Here is a 23,945-nt window from a genome sequence, read left to right on the forward strand (position 1 = left end):
TAATACAATACAGCCCCTCCTGGATCAACAGGTGTGTATACACACACACACACACACACAGAGGTAGACAAGGCAAGCACACGCACGTAGCCTACACTCTTTCTTTCTCGCTCTGTCACACACACAACGCACACACACTCACTCACCCTCTTTTCAGACGCGTTTTGTTTTGACTGCTTTTTAAAGCCTTATCCCTCTGTCGTCTGCTCCGCCGTATCCAGATCAGTCCTGATATAGCACATCCTGGGCCTAACAGTTGATGCCCTGAGCCCTTTTCTCAGTGTGTGAATGAGTGGTAGGTGTGTTGCATAAGCAGCTCTGGCTCTGTGCTTTCCAGGGCCCTTTTAGAGCAGCCTGCCAGGCTGTTGTTCATTCAGTGTGCGTCTGATGGCAGGCAGAGCAGAGCCTCATGATGCTGATCACTGGTCGGGCCTGTCTGGCCTGCAGGAGAGCTTTAGTTCTGCTTCTATCTGAAATGGACTATCTGTTTTGAATGCATGCGTTCGAGGGAAAGCTTAACAACTGCACTACTAGGTGTCGAGAAACGTGCACACACACATAGTTGAAGTCGGACGTTTACTTACACTTAAGTTGGGGTCATTAACTCGTTTTTCAACCACTCCACAAATTTCTTGTTAACAAACTGTAGTTTTGGCAATTCGGTTAGGACATCTACTTTGTGCATGACACAAGTAATTTTTCCAACAATTGTTTACAGATTATTTCACTTATAATTCACTGTATCACATTTCCAGTGGGTCAGAAGTTTACATACACTAAGTTGACTGTGCCTTTAAACAGCTTGGAAAATTCCAGAAAATTGTCATGGCTTTAGAAGCTTTTGATAGGCTAATTGACATAATTTGAGTCAATTGGAGGTGTACCTGTGGATGTATTTCAAGGCCTACCTTCAAACTCAGTGCCTCTTTGCTTAACATCATGGGAAAATCAAAAGAAATCAGCCAAGACTTCAGAAAAAAATATTGTAGACCTCCAGAAGTCTGGTTCATCCTTGGGAGCAATTTCCAAATGCCGGAAGGTACCATGTTCATCTGTACAAACAATAGTAATCAAGTATAAACACCATGGCACCATGCAGCCGTCATATCGTTCAGATGCGTTCTGTCTGCTAGAGATGAATGTACTTTGGTGCGAAAAGTGCAAATCAATCCCAGAACAACAGCAAGGAGGCCTACAAACCTGACTCAGTTACACCAGCTCTGTCAGGAGGAATGGGCCAAAATGCACCTAACTTATTGTGGGAAGCTTGTGGAAGGCTACCTGAAACGTTTGACCCAAGATAAACAATTTCAAGGCAATGCTACCATATACTAATTGAGTGTATGTAAACTTCTGACCCAGTGGGAATGTGATGAAATAAATAAAATGACATTTCACATTCTTAAAATATAGTGGTGATCCTAACTGACCTAAGACGGGACATTTTTACAAGGATTAAATGTCAGGAATTGTGAAACTGAGTTTAAATGTATTTGGCTGTAGTGTATGTAAACTTCCGACTTCGTGTGTGTGTGTGTGTGTGTGTGTGTGTGTGTGTGTGTGTGTGTGTGTGTGTATATACACACATGCACACTTACCCCAGTGCCTGTGTTTCTATCTCTGTAACACACAGCGTTGATGGTGCTCCCTGGTCATGAGTTATTTGGGCTGTGATTTGGAGAATATAGAGACACGCCGAATAACATGTTTGCACACATCCGTGCTCTCTCGGTCTCTTTAACATACACACGCTTGTAGACACTGTATGCCTAACTGGGATGTCCCCTGGAGACTCATTGCTGTTGTTCGATTGTCACTTGACCATGGAGGGGTTAGAATGACTGATAAAATCCTCAGGTTTCTTCAAAGCCACTAAGGACAAAGGGTTATCTGTGTGTTGTGGATGCGTTTTCAGAGGGCTTTGATGGGTGAAGATCCCAAGCTACAAGAATACCACGGCACCGCCCTGAATGTCTATGGTTGAACCATACTGTATGGAGTCGAACCGCACAGAGTCTCTGTGCATTGAATTTCTTTCTTCAACGTTCACTGTCTTCAACAATCCTTAGCCTGGTCCCAGATCTGTTTGTGCTTTTGCGTGATCCATCGTCATTGGCAAGCTGAACATGACAATTCCATTAGGAGTTGGCAGGAGAGCAGAAACAGACTGGCACCTAGGCTAAGAGGATGACCGTCCTGCCACTCGGGAGCGGGACTAGAATGACAATGCGGGATTCAGATGAAGGGTGGGGAAGGAGAGCGGGAGGAAGGCAAGAGAGGGGACATTTTGTCTCACCTTAGCGTAAGTAGCCAAACTGCTGATGGCAGGACAAAATATCAGACCTTTATGTCTTGTGTGCGCACACAGACTCGCAGCATATGCATACACTTGAGACACACACACACACCTGTCTCTTTGTCTTTGCATCTCTCATTAGTCTATCTGAGCTGAAACAACGGGGCTGAATCTGCACCTCAGTCGTCTGAACAGTGAGTCCTGAGAGCGAGTGTCTAGGATGGCAGTGGGTCTCTCACACACACACACACACACACACACACGCGCGCGCTGGACTCTGTAGAAAGCTGCAGTACAGAGGCACCTCGGAGGGTCTCCACGGTGTGCCCCTCTCTCCACTGATGAGCCAGATGCAGTCTGAATACTCACCAGCCATTTATAGCGAGGGGATCCGGTTGGCTTCGTTTCCTGTCCATTAGCTAAGCAGATTGCAAATCCCATATACTTACTGTGTCTCAAAATACCACATGCTCTCCTTGTGTATGACTCACTCAGCCACCAAGGGAGATGTTTTTTTAATGTGTGATATCGCTGAACGTTTTTGACAGATTTTCACTCGCCAGTTGCATGTGTTTTTTATTTTTTATATAGAGGTGAGAAGGTAGCCAGGTAAATGTGAGAATGTTATGTCACCATGTTGCTATAATGTCTGTGATGCAAACTGATGTCGTCAACAGGCCACCTTTTGAGTATCGACGTGTGTGTGTGTGTGTGTGTGTGTGTGTGTGTGTGTGTGTGTGTGTGTGTGTGTGTGTAATCATGTTGTCACCTTGTTGGTCTAACTCTCTCTTGTTTTTCAGCCCAGAATGTGACGGTGGATGAGATTCTCTCTGCCTACAGACAGGCCTGCGTGAAACTCAACTGTAAACCCATCCCCAAAGTGCTTAAACAGATGCAGGTAAACTTGAATTAAATACACTTGCACACACACACACACAGATATAGAGCTCATATCCAAAGAAGAAACCCACTCAAGTTAGCCCGAACGAAGTGTAGGCTTTTAATAGTTTGTGGATCCACAGTAACACACACACACACAGTAACACACACACTCTCTTTCACACATTCTCCATGCCACTATTTCAGTAGCCTAATAACAGCACTGAAACACTAGACTTAATTCAGGCTTTCTTAGCTTTTAGTCTTGTCGTGGAGCTGGATTAAGCCTGTATCTGGACTTTTAAATCCCCAACACCATCACCACCTCATCAAAATCTGGTACCAGTGGAACCCTCTCTAACCCTGGCACCCAATCAAACACCACCTGACCTCAAACTACCCTGCTGGGGCAGCTCACTCACACCCACTGTGGGGATTGTCATGGAGCTAGCTGGTCTTTGCTGACAGCAGCAGGGGGATTTATGTGCTGTGTCTGTCTGGTTTGTTGATGTTTGTTGTTTTCCGTTTGCTCGGTCTTGTGCTCTAATCCCTAATAAAAAGTAGCTCCTGGGGTCTTATAGGGAATGTTTTCTTTTTTTAAATACCGGTGCCGTTTGTGTGTGTGTGTGTGTGTGTCCACACATTAACGTGTTAATGCAAGAGTGGGCATTGTTTGTTTTTCTTTCAGTTGAAAGCCTGTTATGTAGACACTTTGTCTTGGCAACAGGAATGAATGGAGAAACCCGTGAAAGGCCTTTTTCACCTCAAGTGTCTGGGCAGAACAAGGGGAGGGCTCATGGCTGTTTGTACTGGGCTTATCGCTGTCGTCTTCCTTCCTTTCCGTTCGCGTGAGAGGTCGACCAATGCCGCATTGATACCATGATGTTTGCTTGTGAAGAACGAGAGCGAAAATGGACAAAAATGCAATCACAGATGGAAATGAAGAGCCAGACCGAGGCACAGCCATAAGTAGCATAAGAGAGGGTGTGTGTGTGTGTGTGTGTGACTCCTACTGTAATTTGCCACGGTTTCCTGTCCAGCGACCACACACTCCAGCATGTCTCCGTCTGCTGTGCCGTGTCATTGGAAAGTTTGAGTGTTTGCGGAAGTGCTTGGTTAAATAAAGGTTCAATTTATTTATATATTTTTTTAAATATATATTTACTCTTCAAGACCCACCCCAGAACTCTTTCCGCCCATCCACCTTCCCTTAACACACTCACACATACACTCACACATGCACACAGACATTCTCAAACACACACCCTTGCACAGTACAAACACACACACACACACACGCATAAGCTAAAGCAGCCTACTGTTAACATTCTGTCGATGGTCAATAGCCTTCTGTTGGTGGTCAATACACACCCTGTTGCTTGCGTACAGAAGTATGGGCGTGTTTTTTTAATTTTTTAAATACCCACTGTAGCTTCCTGAAGTCTTCTGAGCAGGTTTGTCTTTTTCTGTTGTGTGTCTCGTCTTAGGAAGACAATGGGCGTCAGGGTGTGTGCGAGTGGGATGGCGGTTTAAATCCGCAGTTGTGTGAGGATGAGCTCATAGGGAAGAGTCAGAGGGTGAGTGACAGAAGGGGCCGGCAGCGGGATGGCGAGTGCAGCTACACGTGATCAAGTGTTGTCGTATTTGTCATATGCGCCGAATACAGCAGGTGTAGACCTTACCGTGAAATGCTTACTGACAAGCCCTTATCACTGTTGGATGTTTGCGGTTCGCACTGCCCACACACGCACACGCACACACATACACACACACACACCAAACACGTACTGTGCAAACACACATGTTCTCGGTGGAAGAATTGCCTCCCTTTCCTTCTCTCTCAACCCCTTGTACTGTCTGTCGTCTGTCTACCCCTCCTGCACCTCTCTACCTCCCGCATTCCTCGCAAGAAAAACCTTGCTCAATCCGCCTCCTCTCTCTCTTGTGTGTGTGTGTGTGAGTGACGGAGGCTCAGGGAATCTCCCGTCACCCCACTCAGGCGGCGTTTAGTCATTGGTGAGAGAGAGGGTGACATCGCGCACACTTGTGGAAAGACTCATCACTGTGCTAAGCTGGCCTTCTGCTCGTGCCTTAAATAAAGCCCGGGTAACTTTCCACTGTGGGGTTAACAGCCAGTGAATACACCGTCGTCAGTGTTGTTGGCTGCTGGTCTGCTCTGATCCACGGCCCGGTTTTTCTGCTTAGTCACCCTTGAAAGAAACGGCTGTATAAACATACCCGTCCCCCCAAAAAATGGCTGCCAAGAAAGATGTGTTTTGTTTCCCCCCTTTTTTAAATACACTTTTTATTTAGTGTGTACTGTGCACGTGGTGTCCAGCCAGGGGCCTACAGGTTACCTACATTAAGTGTGTGTGTGTGTGTGTTTAAGGGGCTCTAGCCTATTCAGCGTCTGTGTGCGGAATACCTGAGCCTCAGTAGCCCCAACCAGAGCCCCTGGGCTTAGACGCTTGGCAGCACTGTGTCACATTTCTGTCTCCGCTGCTCCCCGTCTGCACGAGGACGTTCAATCTCCCCCTCTGTCACACACGCACAACTATAGATGTGTACGCACATGTGCACACACGCTCAAGAATACGCACACTCATAAGGCCACAGATGTTCACTTTGGCGTGCTCGTGACTCAATAAGGTGTATAGGACTACTCATTATTCAGGGACAGACATACCTGCGGCCACACAGTCCTATTGTATCCTATTGTGGAGGCCTGTGCAGTGCCGTATCGTGTTCCCTTTCCGTAGTTTCTCGCTCGCCCCTCGGAGAGACACGCACGCACACACATAATCACCCCAGGTAGAAGAGTGGAGGACCTGCCAATCCCAGAACGCCACGGAGGGTCACACACCATCAGCCCCAGAAAGTCGCTCACTCAGATGAATGTATCTGTACCTGAATGGGTGACACACACACACACACACTATGCAGTACCTCAGTGGGTCTCACGCGTCTTCACTGTGTGCTGCTCACACGCACTCTCACATACCTGAATAGGTCTGTCTTTCCTCTCACACTGTCACATTCACATGCATCTACTGTAGGCTCCTGGCAACATGGTATATTATGCTAATTGTTGTGTATTCTTCATGGCAAGTGACTAAACCAGCTGTAGTTTAAAGTACAATTACTTTTTAATTTTCTCCAGAAGGGTGTGTATGTCTGGGCTGAAGTGTCTGTCAGTATCGCCTGCAGACAGTCAAAACCACCTGAAGGCTATAGGGCCAGGGGACTATTTACTTTGGTCTGTTTTCCATGGTTTTTCTGCTGTCTGTAGTTTCTCACACTGTCTGTCTGTCTGGGCTGTATTCAGGTCCTAGCAGAGCTTCAGATCCATTCTTAGCTATCTATCGCTGCTGATCTTGGACAGACTTAGCTGTATTTCTCATCTGCAATTTTTAAGTATTGACCCCGTAACCTACGAACGGATGGCCCTAATGTTGCTCTTGGTTGTGTAGATCACATACCCTGAAAACACACTTCGGTGTACTTTGCTTTTGATATGAGGACATAGGTCTGTTTAGCTACTGTTATCAGCGGTGACTATCTGACAAGCAGCCGGTGATGGGGGAGGTGAGGTTATTGAGTTCGTGTTCACCGTGCTGTGTAGTGCAGCGCAGTGGGATTTGCTGGGGGGGGGGCGACGGGGTTGGAGGTGGGCTGGGGAAGGGTGGATTGGAATACCCCCCCCCCCCCTTTGAATGCAGTGGCATTATGACGCTAACTGTGCAGAATAGAATTGGTTGCTGTGGAGTGAGGACACATGCGTCACGTAAACAGACTTGTGGGTCGTGTAGAGATGTGACTGAGGGCAATAACCCGCCACGGGCCTCTCTAACACACTGTAATCACTGTCCAGCTCAGGTTTCATGGACCTGCTACATTTTAGATGGCACTATTTCCCTTTGATCTTGTGCATCTTATTGGCACAAAATGGCTGCCGTGCGTCAGCCAGGTGTGTGTGTAACAACACAGACACACTGAGTTTGAACGGGAAGAGTCGACCTTTACCTATGTAGGGATCTGGGACGTTCAACAGATAAAATGCTGGATATTATTATTGGCCTCATCCTACTATGACACTGGTTCAGATAAGAGAAGAAATGCTTTGTCTGCTGTTTTCCTGTCTGTTCAGGCAGGTCTTGGCTTGATGTTGTACTCTGCTGACGCAAGAGCGGGCGCACACACACACACACACACTTTAATCCCCATTGAGCAATCGTGTCCTGCCGACCTGTTCTTTGTATCAACGGTTTAGGTCTGTGTACACAGGAGTTGTTTTTTTTCCCATTTACGTGGGTTCATATTGGTCCCCTTTTTATGTGATGAAAGTCAAAAGTCTGTCTCTATGGTGACATTGTCCTACTGTGTTGTCTCTCTGAGTGATTGGCTTTGTGTGTCTTACTGAGGGTTGTTCTGTTTCCCTGCGTTTTCTTAGGAGCTGAAAGACCTAACTCATCGAAATGAATGCCTGGACCTTAAAGGTAAGCGTATACTGAATACACACGCACCGCGTACAACAGACACGCGCGCACACAGGTCTGTCTTCAAGGCGTGACCGCTTGTGTCCCTCCAGGTGAGAAGCTGGACTATAAGGCGTGTGAGTCCTTGGAGGAGGTGTTCAAGCGGGTCCAGTTTAAAGTGGTGGACCTGGAGCAGACCAACCTGGATGAAGATGTACGTTTATCCACACCCCTCACTCTCCTTCTCCCCCCCTCCCCCCCTTTTTTTTTCACCCTCTTTCCTCTCTTCAACTCCTTTTCCTCGCTCTCATTATTTCCCTCCTCTTATTTCCCTGTCCTCTCGTTCCCCCTGTCTGTTTCCTGTCCCGCTCTCCTCTGGCAGGATGTGCAGTGTCTCCCAGGGTTGCGCGATTACTCTAAGAGCTCTGTGAATGTAAACACCATTAGATGGGGTTGGGTTGAGACGCGGACAGACAGGCGGTCAGACGCAGACAGACCAGGCGGTCAGAACCGGAGCTCTGCTGTAGGCCAGAGGGACACAAACCGACGCTGCCTAGTCTGACCACTTCTTATTTCCTCAAACACACATTTTGTAGGCTTGGCTCCATGTGCTACTCAGTCAAGTGCTGTAAATGCACACACTTTTGTCCATGCTTGCACAGACTATACTGTAGACCTATACGTGAGTGCACATTCATGCACGTGGAGAGGACGGTGCATGCCCCCATTTGCTATCCACATAAGCATGTTCATGCATGCAAAGATACGCCGACAGTACTAAACAAATACATCGTGGTATGAATGCAGGCGCACACCCCCCCCCCTGACTGCCCTGGAAATGTCACTGGACTGACTTGCTGAGCTCCCTCACACTCGCTCGTTAAAGACCTTCTTTTTTTAGTGGCTCTCTCACGGAGTCTCTCCCCCCACCCCCACCGCAGGGGGAGACGGTCAAGTTTAGATGGGGACAGTGGGTTTGTCGGGCTGGCTGTCACTGGCCTGGATGTGGATGGCCCTACCTGGGCGACAGAGGGAAGCGGGAGCGAAGGAGTGGGTGAATGAGAGGCAGTGGTTGAGACAGAGCCATAGATCAGCCCAGTCTCTGTGTAGTGGGTTGTGTTACCCTTTTCCAGCTGCCTCACTTCATCAGGCTCTCTGTTAATGTGACTTACTGTAGCTACACCAGCCAGCCAGTAGCATCCGTCAGGACTTATTTGTTCAGTTTCTTTACTTTTGGATGGTCGTGGTTCTGGTTGGATAGAACCTGAGGTAACATCGTCTTAGCTCGACTGTTTTGTCTACTTATTTAATTCGAAGAACCTGTTTTGTTTGATTTGCGTGAATTAATTCCAAAGGCACGGTATTATTTGCATGAATGATTCCACAGTTTCTAATGATTTCTGGAGGGTTGAGGAAAGGTTCCCTGTGCAGATTGTGCTGTCCTTGCCCCAGTCATGTGCTAATTCCTAGACTGAGGTCGGCATGCAGATTCTGCAGCCAGCCAGATACTTACCCACCGGGCTCATGACTTGACTATTTCTGCTGTTTCAGGCAAATGGGGCCTCTGCCTGTGTGTGTAGATTCTCTTCTACTCACAATGATCGCCTGCTCATGAATATGCTGGGTGTAGGTTTCCTGGTTAAAAATGCCAGACCTTTTGGAGTGTTGATGTCTGAGTAGTAGTGTCAGCTTCTACCATATAGGCCTATTTCTCTATTTTCCTTTGGTCCGTCTCTCGCACCAACCAACCAGTGGTCTCACCCTTGAGGCGGTTGGCCGTTTCCATAGTAGCGGAGGTTGTGCACAACACTGTCGGCCCTTCCTCCCATTTAGAACGTATGGCAACACTTGTAGGGAATATTTCTCTTTCATGATCTTATCTTAGTAGTTGGGATGTAAGACCAGTGTAAAGTGTGGCCTAATATTTGATCCTCCTCTGTCTCTCCTCTCTTCCTCCCAGGGTGCGTCCGCTCTCTTTGACATGATTGAGTACTATGAGTCGGCCACACACCTCAACATTTCCTTCAACAAGCACATCGGCACCCGCGGCTGGCAGGCCGCAGCCCACATGATGAGAAAGGTGAGAGGTCTTGACCTCTGGGCAGGGGGGTTGTCGAGCGATGAATCAATGGCAAAATAGTGGATGTGATGCGTGATGTTGTCACCACTAATTGATAGGGATTTTCTAAATGTTTCAAGTTTTATTAAGTCGTATGTACACGTGGTAGATATCGTCCAATGAAGTGCTTTCTTGCAGGTTACTTCTAGACAATGCAAACAAAGATGAGAAGAAATAAAATAGGAACATAAAGTAAATGGCTCAGTAGAATAGAATACATTTTATGGCATAAGTATAGTACAGGAAGGCACCATTTTATAGTCCAATATTTAGACTTTTGGGGATTAAGGGTCAGGTGTTTAAACTGTGCAGTATTTAGCCATCATAATATGCAAGCGATGGGTGTTTTTTTAAAGGACAATGAGTAGAATCCAGCAGCATGTTTAGGGTATTGAATGCATTTCGATCAACTGGATTTGCAACGTAGCCTGTCCCCCGTTTCATTAACACTAAACCCACGCGGGTTTAGAAAGACATCTCCCCTGGGTATGTGTGAGGATGAGACATGCCTGCGGTCTCCACTGAAGCACCCCCTGGGGCTGCAATCGGGCGCTCGGGCATGCAGGAGGTTTAGTGTACGTACACAAGTGTGCTTTTTGGCTTGTGTGTTTGTGTAGCAGATGGGGATATGTGAAACTCAGTCCTCAGCCCCTTGCGCAGTTAAAAGGCCTTTTTCAATAGCGTGACGGGTAGAGACGCTTCAGGAGGGAGGTCATGTGTTTGCAAGGCAGAGGTCCTGAGTTCCGAGGCCTCTTTGAGCCATATCACGGGGAAGCAGTGCTCTCCAAGCAAACCGCTTGACGTACTATACATTCCTGGTTGTGTGTACAGGTGTGTCTGGATATATGGCTATGCATCATCGCTAGGCTGGGCGTAGCATGTATTTGTTCGAGAATAATGTCTCTTTCCAGTGACAGCAAGGTGTAATGCTCTTAACTGGCACTGTGACGTGAGTCATCACTATCAGAGCTCCGATTACAGATTACGGGAAGTTCCTGGATTATGGAAGAGAGGTCAGGTCACAGTTAAACCCGGGGGGGGGGGGGGGTGTTCCCATTCCCAGGGATGCTGGGAAGATTATCCAATATATTTTCCAAAGACATCCTTTGTACAAGTCTGTTTGTGAGCACATAGGTGTTCAGATATAATCATTTGGTGGGCACTTATAATTGTCCTATTTCACAAATGTGTATTCTGTGCAAATTTGAATTTTTTTGTTTTTGCATATCCCAACTCTCTGAGACACCCTTGGAGAATGGGGTCGCGGCCGGGGTCACGGCCAGCGCCCCGTTGAGGGCACATTGACATATTTTTTCCCACCATGTCATCTCGGGGAGTCGAACTAGCAACCTTTTGTTTACTGGCCCAATGCGCAAAACCGCTAGACTACCTGCCGTCTATATTAGCCACAGTTGACAGTACGTGGGCTGCAGATCGCAGGCCTCCCGAAGGCACAAGCAAAACTGTGTCTGCCGTTATGGGTTAGTATGTCTACATGGAGGAGACCATGTTTTTTTTTCTCTACCTTTTTGATTGTAAGAAGAATGTGCCAGTGACTCATGACGACGTGGGTATGAGATCTAGAGAATGAGGCTCCTTTCTTTGCACTCACAATTCATACAAATAAAGTGGTTTTAAGCTGGGTATCTGTAAAGCACTTTGACAACTGCGGATGTGAAAAGGGATTTATGAAATACATTTAACTAGAAATTTGATTTAAACATTACTGCATGTGTTTTCTGCCCCCAGACGAGCTCTCTGCAGTACCTGGACGCCCGCAACACACCCCTGCTGGATCACTCTGCCCCGTTTGTGGCACGGGCGCTCCGCATCAGCGGCAGTCTTGCTGTGCTGCACCTAGAGAACGCTGGGCTCTCTGGACGACCACTGATGCTGCTGGGTAACGCTGCGGGAAGATGGGAGGCAGGGCGTCATCACTGTGTTAACCGAGAAGTTTTCCTCATCCTTCACTCATTTGCCTCTCCTTCCCTCTCTCTCATCTCTCCCTCTCTCCAGCCACGGCTCTGAAGATGAACATGAACCTACGGGAGCTGTACTTGGCTGATAACAAGCTGAACGGCCTGCAGGACTCTGCACAGCTGGGCAACCTGCTCAAGTTCAACTGCAACATCCAGATACTGGACCTCCGCAACAACCACATACTGGACTCTGGTAGGGATACAGCTCACTGCTATCATCTCGCTCTCTCTCTCACCTTCTCTATCACGTCATGACAACCTCATAAACCAGTGTTGAGTTTTCCGTCTTGCAGTCCAAAATACAAAATTAGTGCCTCTCCGTCTCTTGTTTCCTTGTAACAAATAAGCTGGACACGTTTTAAAGAACGGAAGAACCGCATTCTCTAACCACAAATGTCATTTGAATCACAAACTAACCCCACGCTCAGCCATTACCCCTAACCTCTTTCTCTCTACCTCTCCCTCTGTGTGGTGTGCAGGTCTGGCCTACGTCTGTGAAGGCCTGAAGGAACAGAGGAAAGGCCTGGTCACTCTGGTGCTCTGGAACAACCAGCTAACACACAACGGCATGGGCTATCTCGCAGCTGCACTGGTAAACACACACGCCACAAAATGAGATGCAGCCATGGGGTTGAGGAAACTGTGGTTTGCGTGTGCTCCCTGGACTCTGCTGATTTAAGCAGTCCTGTGTTTGTGTCTGGAGCCTACCTCACATCTCTCCCACAGAAACGATGTATAAAACAGACAATGAATCCCTATGGGTTCCCTGTGGAACAATAGACATGCGTCGGCAGTTACATTGGACACCATTCTGTACATGAGGTTCATAACACTGCAAGTTGTACAGTTAATTGAACTCGCTCTGAAGAATCCCACTCCTATGGCTAATGTGACTGATGTCGAGTCAAGTTTTACTTCCAGTGATATCAGCAGCTGTGCAATGTAACTCCTTGGTGTGTCCTTTCCCTCCCACTGCTATCTCCCCCTTCCCAGCCTGTCTCGGCTCGTCCTATCAGGACAGAGAAGCTGGGTACAGGCCATTATCACTGATCCGGTTGCCAGGAGAACTGGGCCTAGCTTTGAAGGCCTGTCGGCCTGTCAGTCCGGGCCTGTCGGTCAGTGGGAGGGTGGCTCATGCACATAGTAGTGGTGCTCCCAACAGTCCTTTTATCCTTGACATAGAGAATGATACTGTTTTGACTGCGCGGAGGACTTAGTCAGCAGTCCTGAGGGAAAGTGTTTTTAGGGCTGGGTGGATGATATTCTAAATATACTGTATATCACCCAACTAGAAGGAAGTCTAGTCGGACCCCCAGGTGGACAGGTTTGGTACGACTGATACTTCCTTGTCATATCAAAATACAGAAATGAAATTGCAGCAGCTGCTCTTTAAGAACTGAGGAACCTAGAATGATGTCCCTTTTTAGATGTCCCTTTGTCGGGACGTTGAGGGGTGTCTGGAATACTGAGGCCTTCTGGGAATGTTGGCACATAGACACGAGATTCCGGGTCTTCAGAGAGGCCTGTCGGCTAGCGTTCCCATCACGGATCTAGTGGTGCAGAACACACGCTCTGGACATTCATCTAACGCTCATGCACGAGATTCCATGACTGCCTCCGATACACTCTCATAATGGGATAGACATGTACATATAGGCACCACGTACAATACATTTGTTTTTACTATATATATATATATATATATATATATTAGTATCAGTATCAGTCAAAATTTGGACACCTACTCATTCCGGGGTTTTTCTTTTATTTTGACTATTTTCTACATTGTAGAATAATAGTGAAGACATCAAAACTATGAAATAACACATATGGAATCGTGTAGTAACCAAAGAAGTGTTCAAAAAAAATCTGAATATAATTTATGTAACCACCCTTTGCCTTGATGATAGCTTTGCACACTCTTGGCATTCTCTCAACCAGCTTCATGAGGTAGTCACCTGGAATACATTTCAATTAACAGGTATGCCTTGTTAAAAGTAAATTAGTGGAATTTCTTCCCTCAATGTGTTTGAGCCAATCAGTTGTGTTGTGACAAGGTAGTGGTGGTATACATAAGATAGCCCTATTTGGTAAAAGACTAAGTCCATATTATGGCAAGAAAAGAGAAATGACAGTCCATTATTTTAAGACATGAAGGTCAGTCAATCTGGAATATGTCAAGAACTTCAAGTGTAGCCACAAAAACCATCAAGCGCTCTCATGAGGACCGCCACAGGAAAGGAAGACTCAGACTTACTTCTACTGCAGAGGATAAGTTCATTAGAGTTACCAGCCTTAGAAATTGCAGCCCATATAAATGTATCACAGGGTTCAAGAAACAGACACATCTCAACATCAACTGTTCAGAGGAGACTGCTTGAATCAGGCCTTCGTGGTCGAATTGCTGCAAAGAAACCACTACTAAAGTACACCAATAAGAAGAAGAGTCTGGCTTGGGCCAAGAAAAACGAGCAATTGACATTAGACCGGTGGAAATCTGTCCTTAGGTCTGATGAATCCAAATTTGAGCATTTTGGTTCCAACCGCCGTGTCTTTGTGAGACGCAGAGAGTAGTTGAACGTTCCTACTGTGAAGCATAGAGGAGATGGTGTGGGGGTGCTTTGCTGGTGACACTGTCTGTGATTTATTTACAGCATTCTGCAGCGATACGCCATCCCGTCTGGATTGGGCTTAGTCCCACTATCATTTGTTTTTCAACAGTGACCCAACACACCTCTAGGCTGTGTAAGGGCTATTTGACCAAGATGGAGAGTGATGGAGTGCTGCCTCAGATGACCTGGCCTCCGCAATCACCTGACCTCAACCCAATTGAGATGGTTTGGGATGAGTTGGGCTGCAGAGTGAAGGAAAAGCAGCCAACAAGTGCTCAGCATATGTGGGAACTCCTTCAAGAATTTTGGAAAATAATTGCAGGTGAAGCTGGTTGAGAGAATGCCAAGAGTGTGCAAAGCTGATAAGGCAAAGGGTGGCTACTTTGAAGAATCTAATAACATTTCAAATATATTTTTATTTGTTTAGCACTTTTTTGGTTATTCCGTGATTCCGTAATGTTGATGTCTTCACTATTATTCTACATTGTCGAAAATAGTAAAAAATAATAAAACCCTTGAATGAGTAGGTATCCAAACTTTTGACTGGTACTGTGTATATATACATACACACACACACACACATATACATATTCGTATACACACACATACATACAGTGCCTTCGGAAAGTATTCAGACCCCTCAACTTTTTCCACATTTTGTTACATTACAGCCTTATTCTGAAATGAAATAGTTTTTTTCCCCCTCATCAATCTACACGCAATACCCCATAATGACAAAAGAAAAACAGATTTGGTGAAATATTTGCTATTTCATGAAAAATATTAAACTGAAATATTACATTTACGTAAGTATTCAGACCTTTACTCAGTACTTTGTTAAAGCACCGTTGGAAGCGATTACAGCATCAAGTCTTGGGTATGACGCTACAAGCTTGGCACACCTGTTTCTCCCATTCTTCTCTGCAGATACTCTCAAGCTCTGTCAGGTTGGATGCTGCACAGCTATTTTCAGGTGTCTTCAGAGATGTTTGATCAGGTTAAGTTCGGGCTCTGGCTGGGCCACTCAAGGACATTCAGAGACTTGTCCCGAAGCCACTCCTGTGTTGTCTTGGCTGTGTGCTTAGGGTCGTTGTCCTGTTTGAAGGTAAACCTTCGCCCCAGTCTGATGTCCCAAGCGGTTTGGAGCAGGTTTTCATCAAGGATCTCTGTGCTTTGCTCCGTTCATCTTTCCCTCGATCCTAACTAGTCTCCCAGTCCCTGCCCCTGAAAAACATTCCCATAGCATGATGCTGTTACCACCATGCTTCACCGTGGGGATGTTGCCAGGTTTCCTCCAGACGTGACGCTTGGCATTCAGGCAAAAGAGTTTGTTCTTGATTTCATCAGACCAGAGAATCTTGTTTCTCATGGTCTCAGAGTCCTTTAGGTGCCTTTTGGCAAACTCCAAGCAGGCTGTCGTGTGCCTTTTAATGAGGAGTGGATTCCGTCTGGCCACTCTACCATAAAGGCCTGATTGGTGAGTGCTGCAGAGATGGGAGACTCTTCCAGAAGGACAACCATCTCCACAGAGGAACTCTGGAGCCATGTCAGACTGACCATTGGGTTCTTGGTCACCTCCCTGACCAAGGCCGTTCTCCCGCGATTGCTCAGTTTGGATGGTCGGGTCTTGGTGGTTCCAATCTTTTTCCATTTAAGAAAGATGAAGGCCACTGTGTTCTTGGGGACCTTAAATGCTGCAAAATGTATTTTGTGGTACCCTTCCCCAGATCTGTGCCTCAACACAATCCTGTCTCGGAGCTCTACGGACAATTCCTTCAACCTCGTGACTTGGTTTTTGCTCTGAAATGCACTGTCAACTGAGGGACCTTTATATAGACAGATGTGTGCCTTTCCAAATCATGTCCAATCAATTGAATTTACCACAGGTGGACTCAAAGTTGTAGAAACATCTCAAGGATGATCAATGGAAACAGGATGCACCTGAGCTCAATTTCGAGTCTAATAGCAAAGGGTCTGAATACTTATGTAAATAAGGTATTTCTGTTCTTTTTTTATTTTTATACATTTGCAAAAAAAATAGCTATCATTATGGGGTATTGTGTGTAGATAGATATTTGTTTTTATTCAATACATTTTAGAACATTGGCTGTAACGTAACAAAATGTGGAAACGGGAAGGGTTTTGAATTCTTTCCGACTGCGCTGTGTACACATATACATTTTCAAGGTGATGGATACAGCCCTCTGTTTGTAGTGTGTTGTACTTTGCATCATACGTCACAGTATATTTGCTACCCCCTATCCCATGCTATGTGTAAAATCTGTTCCTCTCTCTCTCCCTCTTTAGCCCTGTACCCAGAGTTTGGAGACCCTAAATCTGGGCCATAACTCTGTGGGGAACGAGGGGGTCCACAAGCTGAAGGACAGTCTGATCGCCAACCGCTCGGTGCTCCGGCTGGGCCTGGCGTCCACCAAGCTGTCTTGCGAGGGTGTGTGTGTCCTTATTTAGCTATTTACAGCTATTTAAAATAAAAACCCTCATTGTCTTTGTAAACGGAGCTGTTAGTGTGTGAAAGGGCATTGAGCTGAGCCCTGTACCACCACCTCTCCCCCTGTACCACCACCTCTCCCCCTGTACCACCACCTCTCCCCCTGTACCACCACCTCTCCCCCTGTACTGTATGTCAGGTGCCGTGGCGGTGGCTGAGTTCATCGCCGAGAGCCCCCGGCTGCTGCGTCTGGACCTGAGGGAGAACGAGATCAAGACGGGGGGCCTCATGGCCCTCTCCCTGGCCCTCAAAGTCAACACCTCCCTCCTACGCCTCGACCTGGACCGAGAGCCCAAGAAAGAGACTGTGAGAGAGAGGGGGGAAATGGGGAAAGGGAGATGTACAGAGAGAAGTGGGGACTGTATGCAAGTTGTCCTTTGTAATACATTGTCAAGATGAGTTGTGTTGTCCAAGAGGGAAAAAATTGTCAAATGAATTTGTAGGGAAGGGGGGAGTAGGGTTGGAGTAGACAGGGAACATCAATATAGAAAGCCCTGATCTCACCTAGTTCTCATTCCTCTGTTTTCCTTCTGCCTCCCAGGTGAAGAGCTTCATCGATACGCAGCGTTCCCTGCTGGCTGAGATCCAGAACGGCTGCAAGCGGAACTTCATCCTAGCCAAGGAGAAGGAGGAGACCGAGCAGCAGATGCATTCGGCCTCCATGGCCGAGATCGCCACCGAGGACAGAACCATAGAGGAGGACGGAGCTGATTCCGGCGAGCTTGTTGATAACGATGGGAAAGACAGTGAGTGTGAGGGAGGAGAGGAAGGAGTGAAAGACACTGAACGCCTGACTGAAAGCCAATTGGCAGTGAGCTCTGAGGGAGTGGTGTTGCCTTTGCTTTTGGAGTCCGACTCGGACACGGACGAAGAAGAGGATGAAGAGGTGGTTCTCTCTAAAGCTCCCTCCGTCTCCCCCGCCCCCAAACACACTGGTCCTTCACTCCGGGCGGCGACAACTCAGCACCCCCTCAATGCCTCACAGACACCCCCCGTCCCCTCTGCCTCACCTGCTACGGGGTCTGTCATTTCAGGGATCACCGTCACAGAGTCCACGGGGGCCCCCGGTACACCCCCCTCTCCGGGCCGCTGTATCTCTGTGTCGAGCCCCGGGAGAGGCCACAAGATCTTCATGGTGACCAGAGTAGAGAGCCCATCTGACCAACAGCAGTTCCAGGTCCTGGGGAAGATTGGCCTGACCAAGCCCCAGGTCTCCAAAGAGTCGGTGGTGTCACTAGTGAAGGAAACCACACAGCAACCACATCCTGGTTCACAACCCCCACAGGAGGAGGTGAGAACACAACCCCAGGCCGCACCCACACCACTGACACAGGAGCTGGTCCAGAGTTCAGACGACCCACAGACAGTCAACCCTAAACCGATGGAGCAGAGTCCTGTTGCGCCAGAGCAACCCCCTTCAAAGGAGACCGTAGTAGAGACTCCTAATGACCCGTCGGAGACGCTAGAACTACCATCCAACCTCCTAACCCAGCCCGCTGAGGAAGAAGTGGAGGGTGTTCTAGACAGTTCTCAACCTGTACTGAGCCCGTTAACAGCAGCCCAGACATCACACTCACCCTCCCTTCCTACAGAAATAGCAGCAACACTAGCATCACCCCAACAGACAGAGCAGATGGTAGAGACAACTACAGAGCCCCGGCTAGAACAGTCTGCTGTTGAGCAGCAGTCCACTGAAGCTGCGCTGGAAGGAGAGGAGGGGGAGGAGGTGGTTGTGGAAAAGGAGGAGAGTCAGGACCCAGTTGAAGAGACACTTTGTGAACAGGCGGAGTCTCAAACCGACACAGAGGAGGAAGATGACATGCAGTCAGAACGGCTTCCACAGCAGGACCAGAGTCCGGAACAGGCTCGTGACACAGTTCAGCAACCGTTAGCGCCGCAACCGTTAGCACCTCAGCTAGCTACACAGACTAACACGAAACCCCTGGGGAGTCTGCTTCTAACAGCACCGCTCCAGTCACAGCCTGAAACAGTGCAGCCAGACTCTGAGCTTCTGCCCCCACAACAGGAACCGGCAGAGACACTTCCACGGGCACAGCGACAGGTGGCGCCAGAGAGTCCGCCGGAGCAGGGAGCAACGGAGAGTGTAGCAGAAGCAGAAACTGAACAAGAACTGTATCTGTGGGAGGAACAGCAGCAACTAGCACAACAGGCACTTCCTGTGCAGGTGGAACTGCAACAACAACATCCTGTTCTAGAGGAACTACAGAAGCAGCAGCTTCAACCAGAGGGGCAATCACAGACCACTCTTCCCGCTGAGCCCTCGCCTGTTCCAGCCGAAACAGACACTTCCCTGGAGGTGGAGGGCCGTAGCTCCCCTCCCAAGGCAGAGGAGTCCCCAGACGAGAGCTCCACGGACGAGGTGGAGAGCGTGGAGGAGGTGGTGGGCTCGGCCCTTCCCAACGGCCTGAAGCCAGAGTTTGCCCTTCACCTGCTGGACCCCGAGGGCCCCAAGCCTGGGCCTGGCAGCTGTGTGATGGAGCACGGTGAGTCACAGGCTCTGAGGGAACACCCTGACTGTAGTGGGACAACAGGTGTGACCGACACATGCATACGGTATACACGTGGTACACTCGCAGACACGCACACAGTCTGACAGAACGTGTGTGTGTGTGTATTTTGCAGTGAGTGTCACAGCAGAGCTGAGCTGTGGTCAGGACCTGGAGGAGCTGTTGCTGGAGGCCAGCCTGGAGACTGGGAGAGACGCACCATAGCTGTGTCATGGTACACCTACACTTACTAAATCTCCTGGATCTCTTTACAATGTACAGTCAACACACGTTAGACACATTTGTGGTAACACACCCCAAAAATAGATTGGCCGATCTATATCAAGTAATGCAATGTGTGCTCTAATGTCGGTCTTATCTGTTTGTTCTGCAGTGGTTCTGTAGGAGAGAGGAACACAGGACTCGTCTCTGTCTCGGTGACTCGGCTTGTTGCTCCTCCGATTTTGTTGTCGTTACCACGAACTCCTCACCACCCCCTCTCTATGAAAACAGAGGACCAGTTGTCATCTAAGTAAAAAGAAAAAAAGACCCAAAACAATAATCATTGAGCTTCGTCACAGCATATAAGGAATTCACTTCAACTGAAACGCGCGCACACTGTAATTGTAAAGAAAGTTGAACAAAATAAACAAGAATGGACACTAAGAAAATCACACTAACCTTTTGCCTGTCACTACATTCCGTCAATCAGGAAACCACGCTCATGCTGGGGGGGGGGGGTGAGAAAGGGAGAGAGAGGGACGGAGGGGGTTTATCACTGCGCTAACCAAAGACACAGGACACACTCTGCTCACCCCCAGCTCCACCCCGACGTGTGTTCTTCATAGTGTCGTGAGTTTGCACACTGACACAAAACCATACTATTGCCCTCTGCTGGACAAAAGAGTGTGCACAGCTGTGTGGAACTCAGACAAGAGGACCCACTGGCTTTGTGTGTCATTCTCTGACAATGACAGTGGGGCACAGATGGTTTTATAACCAAGGAATGTGTGTGTTACAGTTTTATCTGCCCCCCACCACCACCTCGTAAGGCATCTCTGCCAAAGTGATCGCTTTCTTTTCTGTTCCTTCCCCTCCGTTGGCTTTGGCCCCCTCAGGAATCGTCCCCTCCAGTGTCTCTCCAGCAACGCCCTGGGAACACCCAAACCATCTGTCATCTGCCAAAAGCACACGGTCTCAGTCACAAATTATGTTGGGTTTCCTTTAAGAATCAGATAGCGGAGTTACTCCAATCTAAAGCTTTCTGGAAACCTCTGTAAATGTTGGAAAACAAAATGTCTGCCTTGACGGAGTAATGCCGTTCATTACGGAGGAAGTCTACCCTTTTTTCTCTCTCGACTGGACAGTTATCAGACGTTCTTTTCCAGATGGATTTTTTTTTTTTTGGTCTCCGACCAGAGTGATTTAAATGTAGTGTGACACTCAATAGGAGTATAAATAAAAAGCAGGTCTGACCGTCTCTCTCCTTCAAGTTCTCCCTCTTTCTTTTGTATTTTGCAGGTACAACACTGTGCCATCTCATTTCCCAACTCAACACAGGATAAATGTTGCCTTCGACTCGAGTAGGTTTAATTCCATCTCTTTTTGTTTTGCTGCTTGGAGAAATCAGTCGTTTTGTATTTATTTTATAGTTGTATGAGCCTTTTCTTCGTGTGATTTATTTTTCTCCCCTTCTCTTCCTCATTTTATTAGTTATTTTCCGTGGGGTTTGCTTTTAAAGATTTCCCCATTTTGGTGTATATTTCAGATTCAAATTAGAGCAATTATTATGTTTAGTTGTTTTTTTGGGGGGTAGATAAGAATATGCTGGGTGGCAGTATCAACGGATATGGCAATAAGGAGGGGGGAGTGCAGTTATGAAAATGAACGTTTTCCTAAGGACGAGCTACGTGAGGGATGGTTTACTGAGAGACTTCCTGTGCTGACTGAGAGACTTCCTGTGTTGAAACTTGACATCTTAAACACCACTGTGCTAAGGCCACCTGGGAGCGCTGGGGATATTGGTGTTTTCCTTGTAGACCAGGAGGACATTGAGATGAACACAAACAGGTGGGTAAAAGTTTTGAGTGAACACAGGGGTACCTCTGTCTTATACCATCTTGGGACATATGTGAGCCTGAATGCCCACCACTGTGAACCTATGGGCCAGGTACCAACGGCCCTATTCAACCGGTATCTAGAAGGTTCCAGGGTAAGGCAAAAAACGGTGCTTTCTTACAGTGCAAGAAGAAGACAGGTTTGTCTCAGCTGCGGGATCCTCTGTATATAGGTTTTGGTTGAATAGAGCCCCTTGTCTCAATCCCACTGTTCTGTCTCCCCTGGTCAACCAGGTTGTTTCTCAGCCCGGGTAATCATGTCTGTGCTGCCCCTGCTGTTTGTAATGCTTTCATTTTTAGTCATTTTTAATTATTTGTTAAATTAATCGAAATGTGCTGGTAATCACATATGTATGGCAAATCACTTTTGTTCCTCTCTCAAATAAATGCATGTACTGACTAATGAAGTGACGGAGTGTTTCACTGGAAATACTCTCTTTGGGAACTGCATTGGATGTTCTGCGTGGAAATTATTTGGAATTTTCGGAAAATATTTAATTTGACGGACCATCATATTTAGGACAAAGTACTGTAGGTCTGAAAGTCTATTTTGCACTGCTATTCTGCTGGTTAGTACCATCCCATCAACAAGCAAGTTAAATGCTGCTAGTGTTTCCATGTTTCTCTTCTTTTTTCTTTTTTTTTCTTTTGTATGTTTAAGCAAATTAGCCAATGGCCATATTCCAGTTATTCAGATGTAGAGAAGAAGAATTTATTGGTCAAGGTGACATGGACCTAAAATGGCTTTCTATACGAGGAAGGAAATGGTATGGCTTTAACTGACAGTCACAGCACATCAGTTTTAGAGACTCAAGTTTTTTTTTTAAAGGTCTTTGTAGGAGGCCTTTGGTAGTGTTTCATAAGCCTGCTGGTAGTGTTTCATAAGCCTGCTGGTAGTGTTTCATAAGCCTGCTGGTAGTGTTTCATAAGCCTGCTGGTAGTGTTTCATAAGCCTGCTCCAAGAGTGTTCTAACCCACATTTTAACCAATTCTGGAGCTTTGAGACATTAGAACCAGACTAGAGAGAGGAAGGAAGGCAGGGATGGATGGAGTGAGAGACTGCCTATGCAAAATGACTATCACCTTTGTTGGTATCAGGTTGGTGTGATGATCTCTGGTGCGTCAGAGATATGGAATAAGAATACTGTGTATCTCAATGGTTGTTGTCCTGTCGTCTTTCGTTCGGATGGGATGTGACCTGGTCTGAGTTGTATTAGGCAAGGTGATACTGCTTTGTATTGAAGGAATTAAGAGGCTTAATGTAAGAGGGTACCATGTTACCTGTCCGAGATCTAAAAAACAAAAGTAGTAATCCAATTCACACAGAATCCACAGACATGATGTGGGACTACAAATAACAATAGTGGAAATCTGATTTGCATACCAGGTCCAAGGCCCAGTACAAGAGCTGACCGATAGCTTGGCCAGACTAGTGACCCCTCTTTCAAGAGAGGTATTGAGAGAACAGGATCTGTTTGATGCTTGCCATTGTTTTATCTAATTTCAATGTATTCTATGGATTTCTATCATATATTTTCTCCTTTTTTTGCCAATAGGACATGTGTACTGATATAGAGATGGTTCTTTAAAAAAAAAAAAAACATTTAGACCACTCTGATCAGCGATCGTGTCCTACTATGACATGGCATACTTGAAGTATGAAGTGGCATCTTGGCCAAGCATTCAGTACTATTCTGGTATGGATGTTGTTATTCCCTACTATGTCAAGACTCAAAAAGGTCTGTCTTTTCTCCAGATTTCTTGGGATGGCATGGCTCAATCTGAACTTTCCAAAAAATGTGACCAAACTTTAAGATGGGACGTTGAGGGGTGAGGCGGTTCACCGCCCCCCTCAGAGACAGGCTCATGGGGGGGGGGTAATTCTGTTTTTTATTTTTTCATTACTAATCTGGTTCTGAAGGAATTCCAGCCAATACTAATCCAACCCCCCCAGCTGCTTATATGAAGAAAGATCATGAGAAAGAGGAGAGGAGAGGGGGCTAGAGAAAGCCTTAAACATACACTTCATAAGCGAAACTCAGCATCTCCAAAGCTCCCTGAATTACAGAGGGTAAAAATACATTTAAGGACCATTCTCCTTCTGTACAGTAGACACGTGTGATCTGGATTGGATAGAGAGACTAAGGGCAGGACCTTCTGGAATAAATTTAAGTCAACACCCATGCGAACATTAACATGTAATAGCTCTTTTTCCTTCATGTTTCTTCCCTTCCCTACTGTATCTATGCAAGTATTTCTTTTGTTCTACTTTTCCCCAGCCCAAACTGCCACCCATGAAAAGGCTTAAATCCACAAGGAAAGCAACACTGAAAACGAATTAAAAGTGACCTTCGGTTCTAAGTCTGCTTTTCTCAGCTTCCCCGTTCACCTTTTAATTTCAGTAAACTTAGAAGTAGTGCAGTGGGTTTCTGCTCTCAGTACACCTCACCTG

The 23,945-nt window shown here is 46.9% G+C and overlaps 1 protein-coding gene across 2 annotated transcripts in view; it reads left to right on the top strand.

Annotated features, from left to right (window-relative positions):
• The window catches only part of LOC115137090 (protein phosphatase 1 regulatory subunit 37-like), a 51,305-nt gene extending 30,449 nt beyond the window's left edge, over positions 1–20,856 (top strand). Inside the window, exons 2-13 of one of the 2 annotated variants that reach the window (XM_029673133.2) lie at positions 3,097–3,194; positions 7,626–7,671; positions 7,764–7,864; positions 9,611–9,730; positions 11,519–11,669; positions 11,786–11,941; positions 12,228–12,340; positions 16,668–16,809; positions 17,009–17,175; positions 17,411–19,373; positions 19,513–19,611; positions 19,771–20,856. In XM_029673133.2, coding sequence (XP_029528993.1) covers positions 3,097–3,194; positions 7,626–7,671; positions 7,764–7,864; positions 9,611–9,730; positions 11,519–11,669; positions 11,786–11,941; positions 12,228–12,340; positions 16,668–16,809; positions 17,009–17,175; positions 17,411–19,373; positions 19,513–19,601 — 3,146 coding nt within the window. In that variant the 3' untranslated portion in view covers positions 19,602–19,611; positions 19,771–20,856. The other variant, XM_065024630.1, reaches the window with a different exon arrangement.
• The last annotated feature ends 3,089 nt before the right edge of the window (positions 20,857–23,945 follow it).

The sequence above is a fragment of the Oncorhynchus nerka genome, linkage group LG11 (genome assembly GCF_034236695.1).
Source record: "Oncorhynchus nerka isolate Pitt River linkage group LG11, Oner_Uvic_2.0, whole genome shotgun sequence".
NCBI classification, from domain to species: domain Eukaryota; kingdom Metazoa; phylum Chordata; class Actinopteri; order Salmoniformes; family Salmonidae; genus Oncorhynchus; species Oncorhynchus nerka.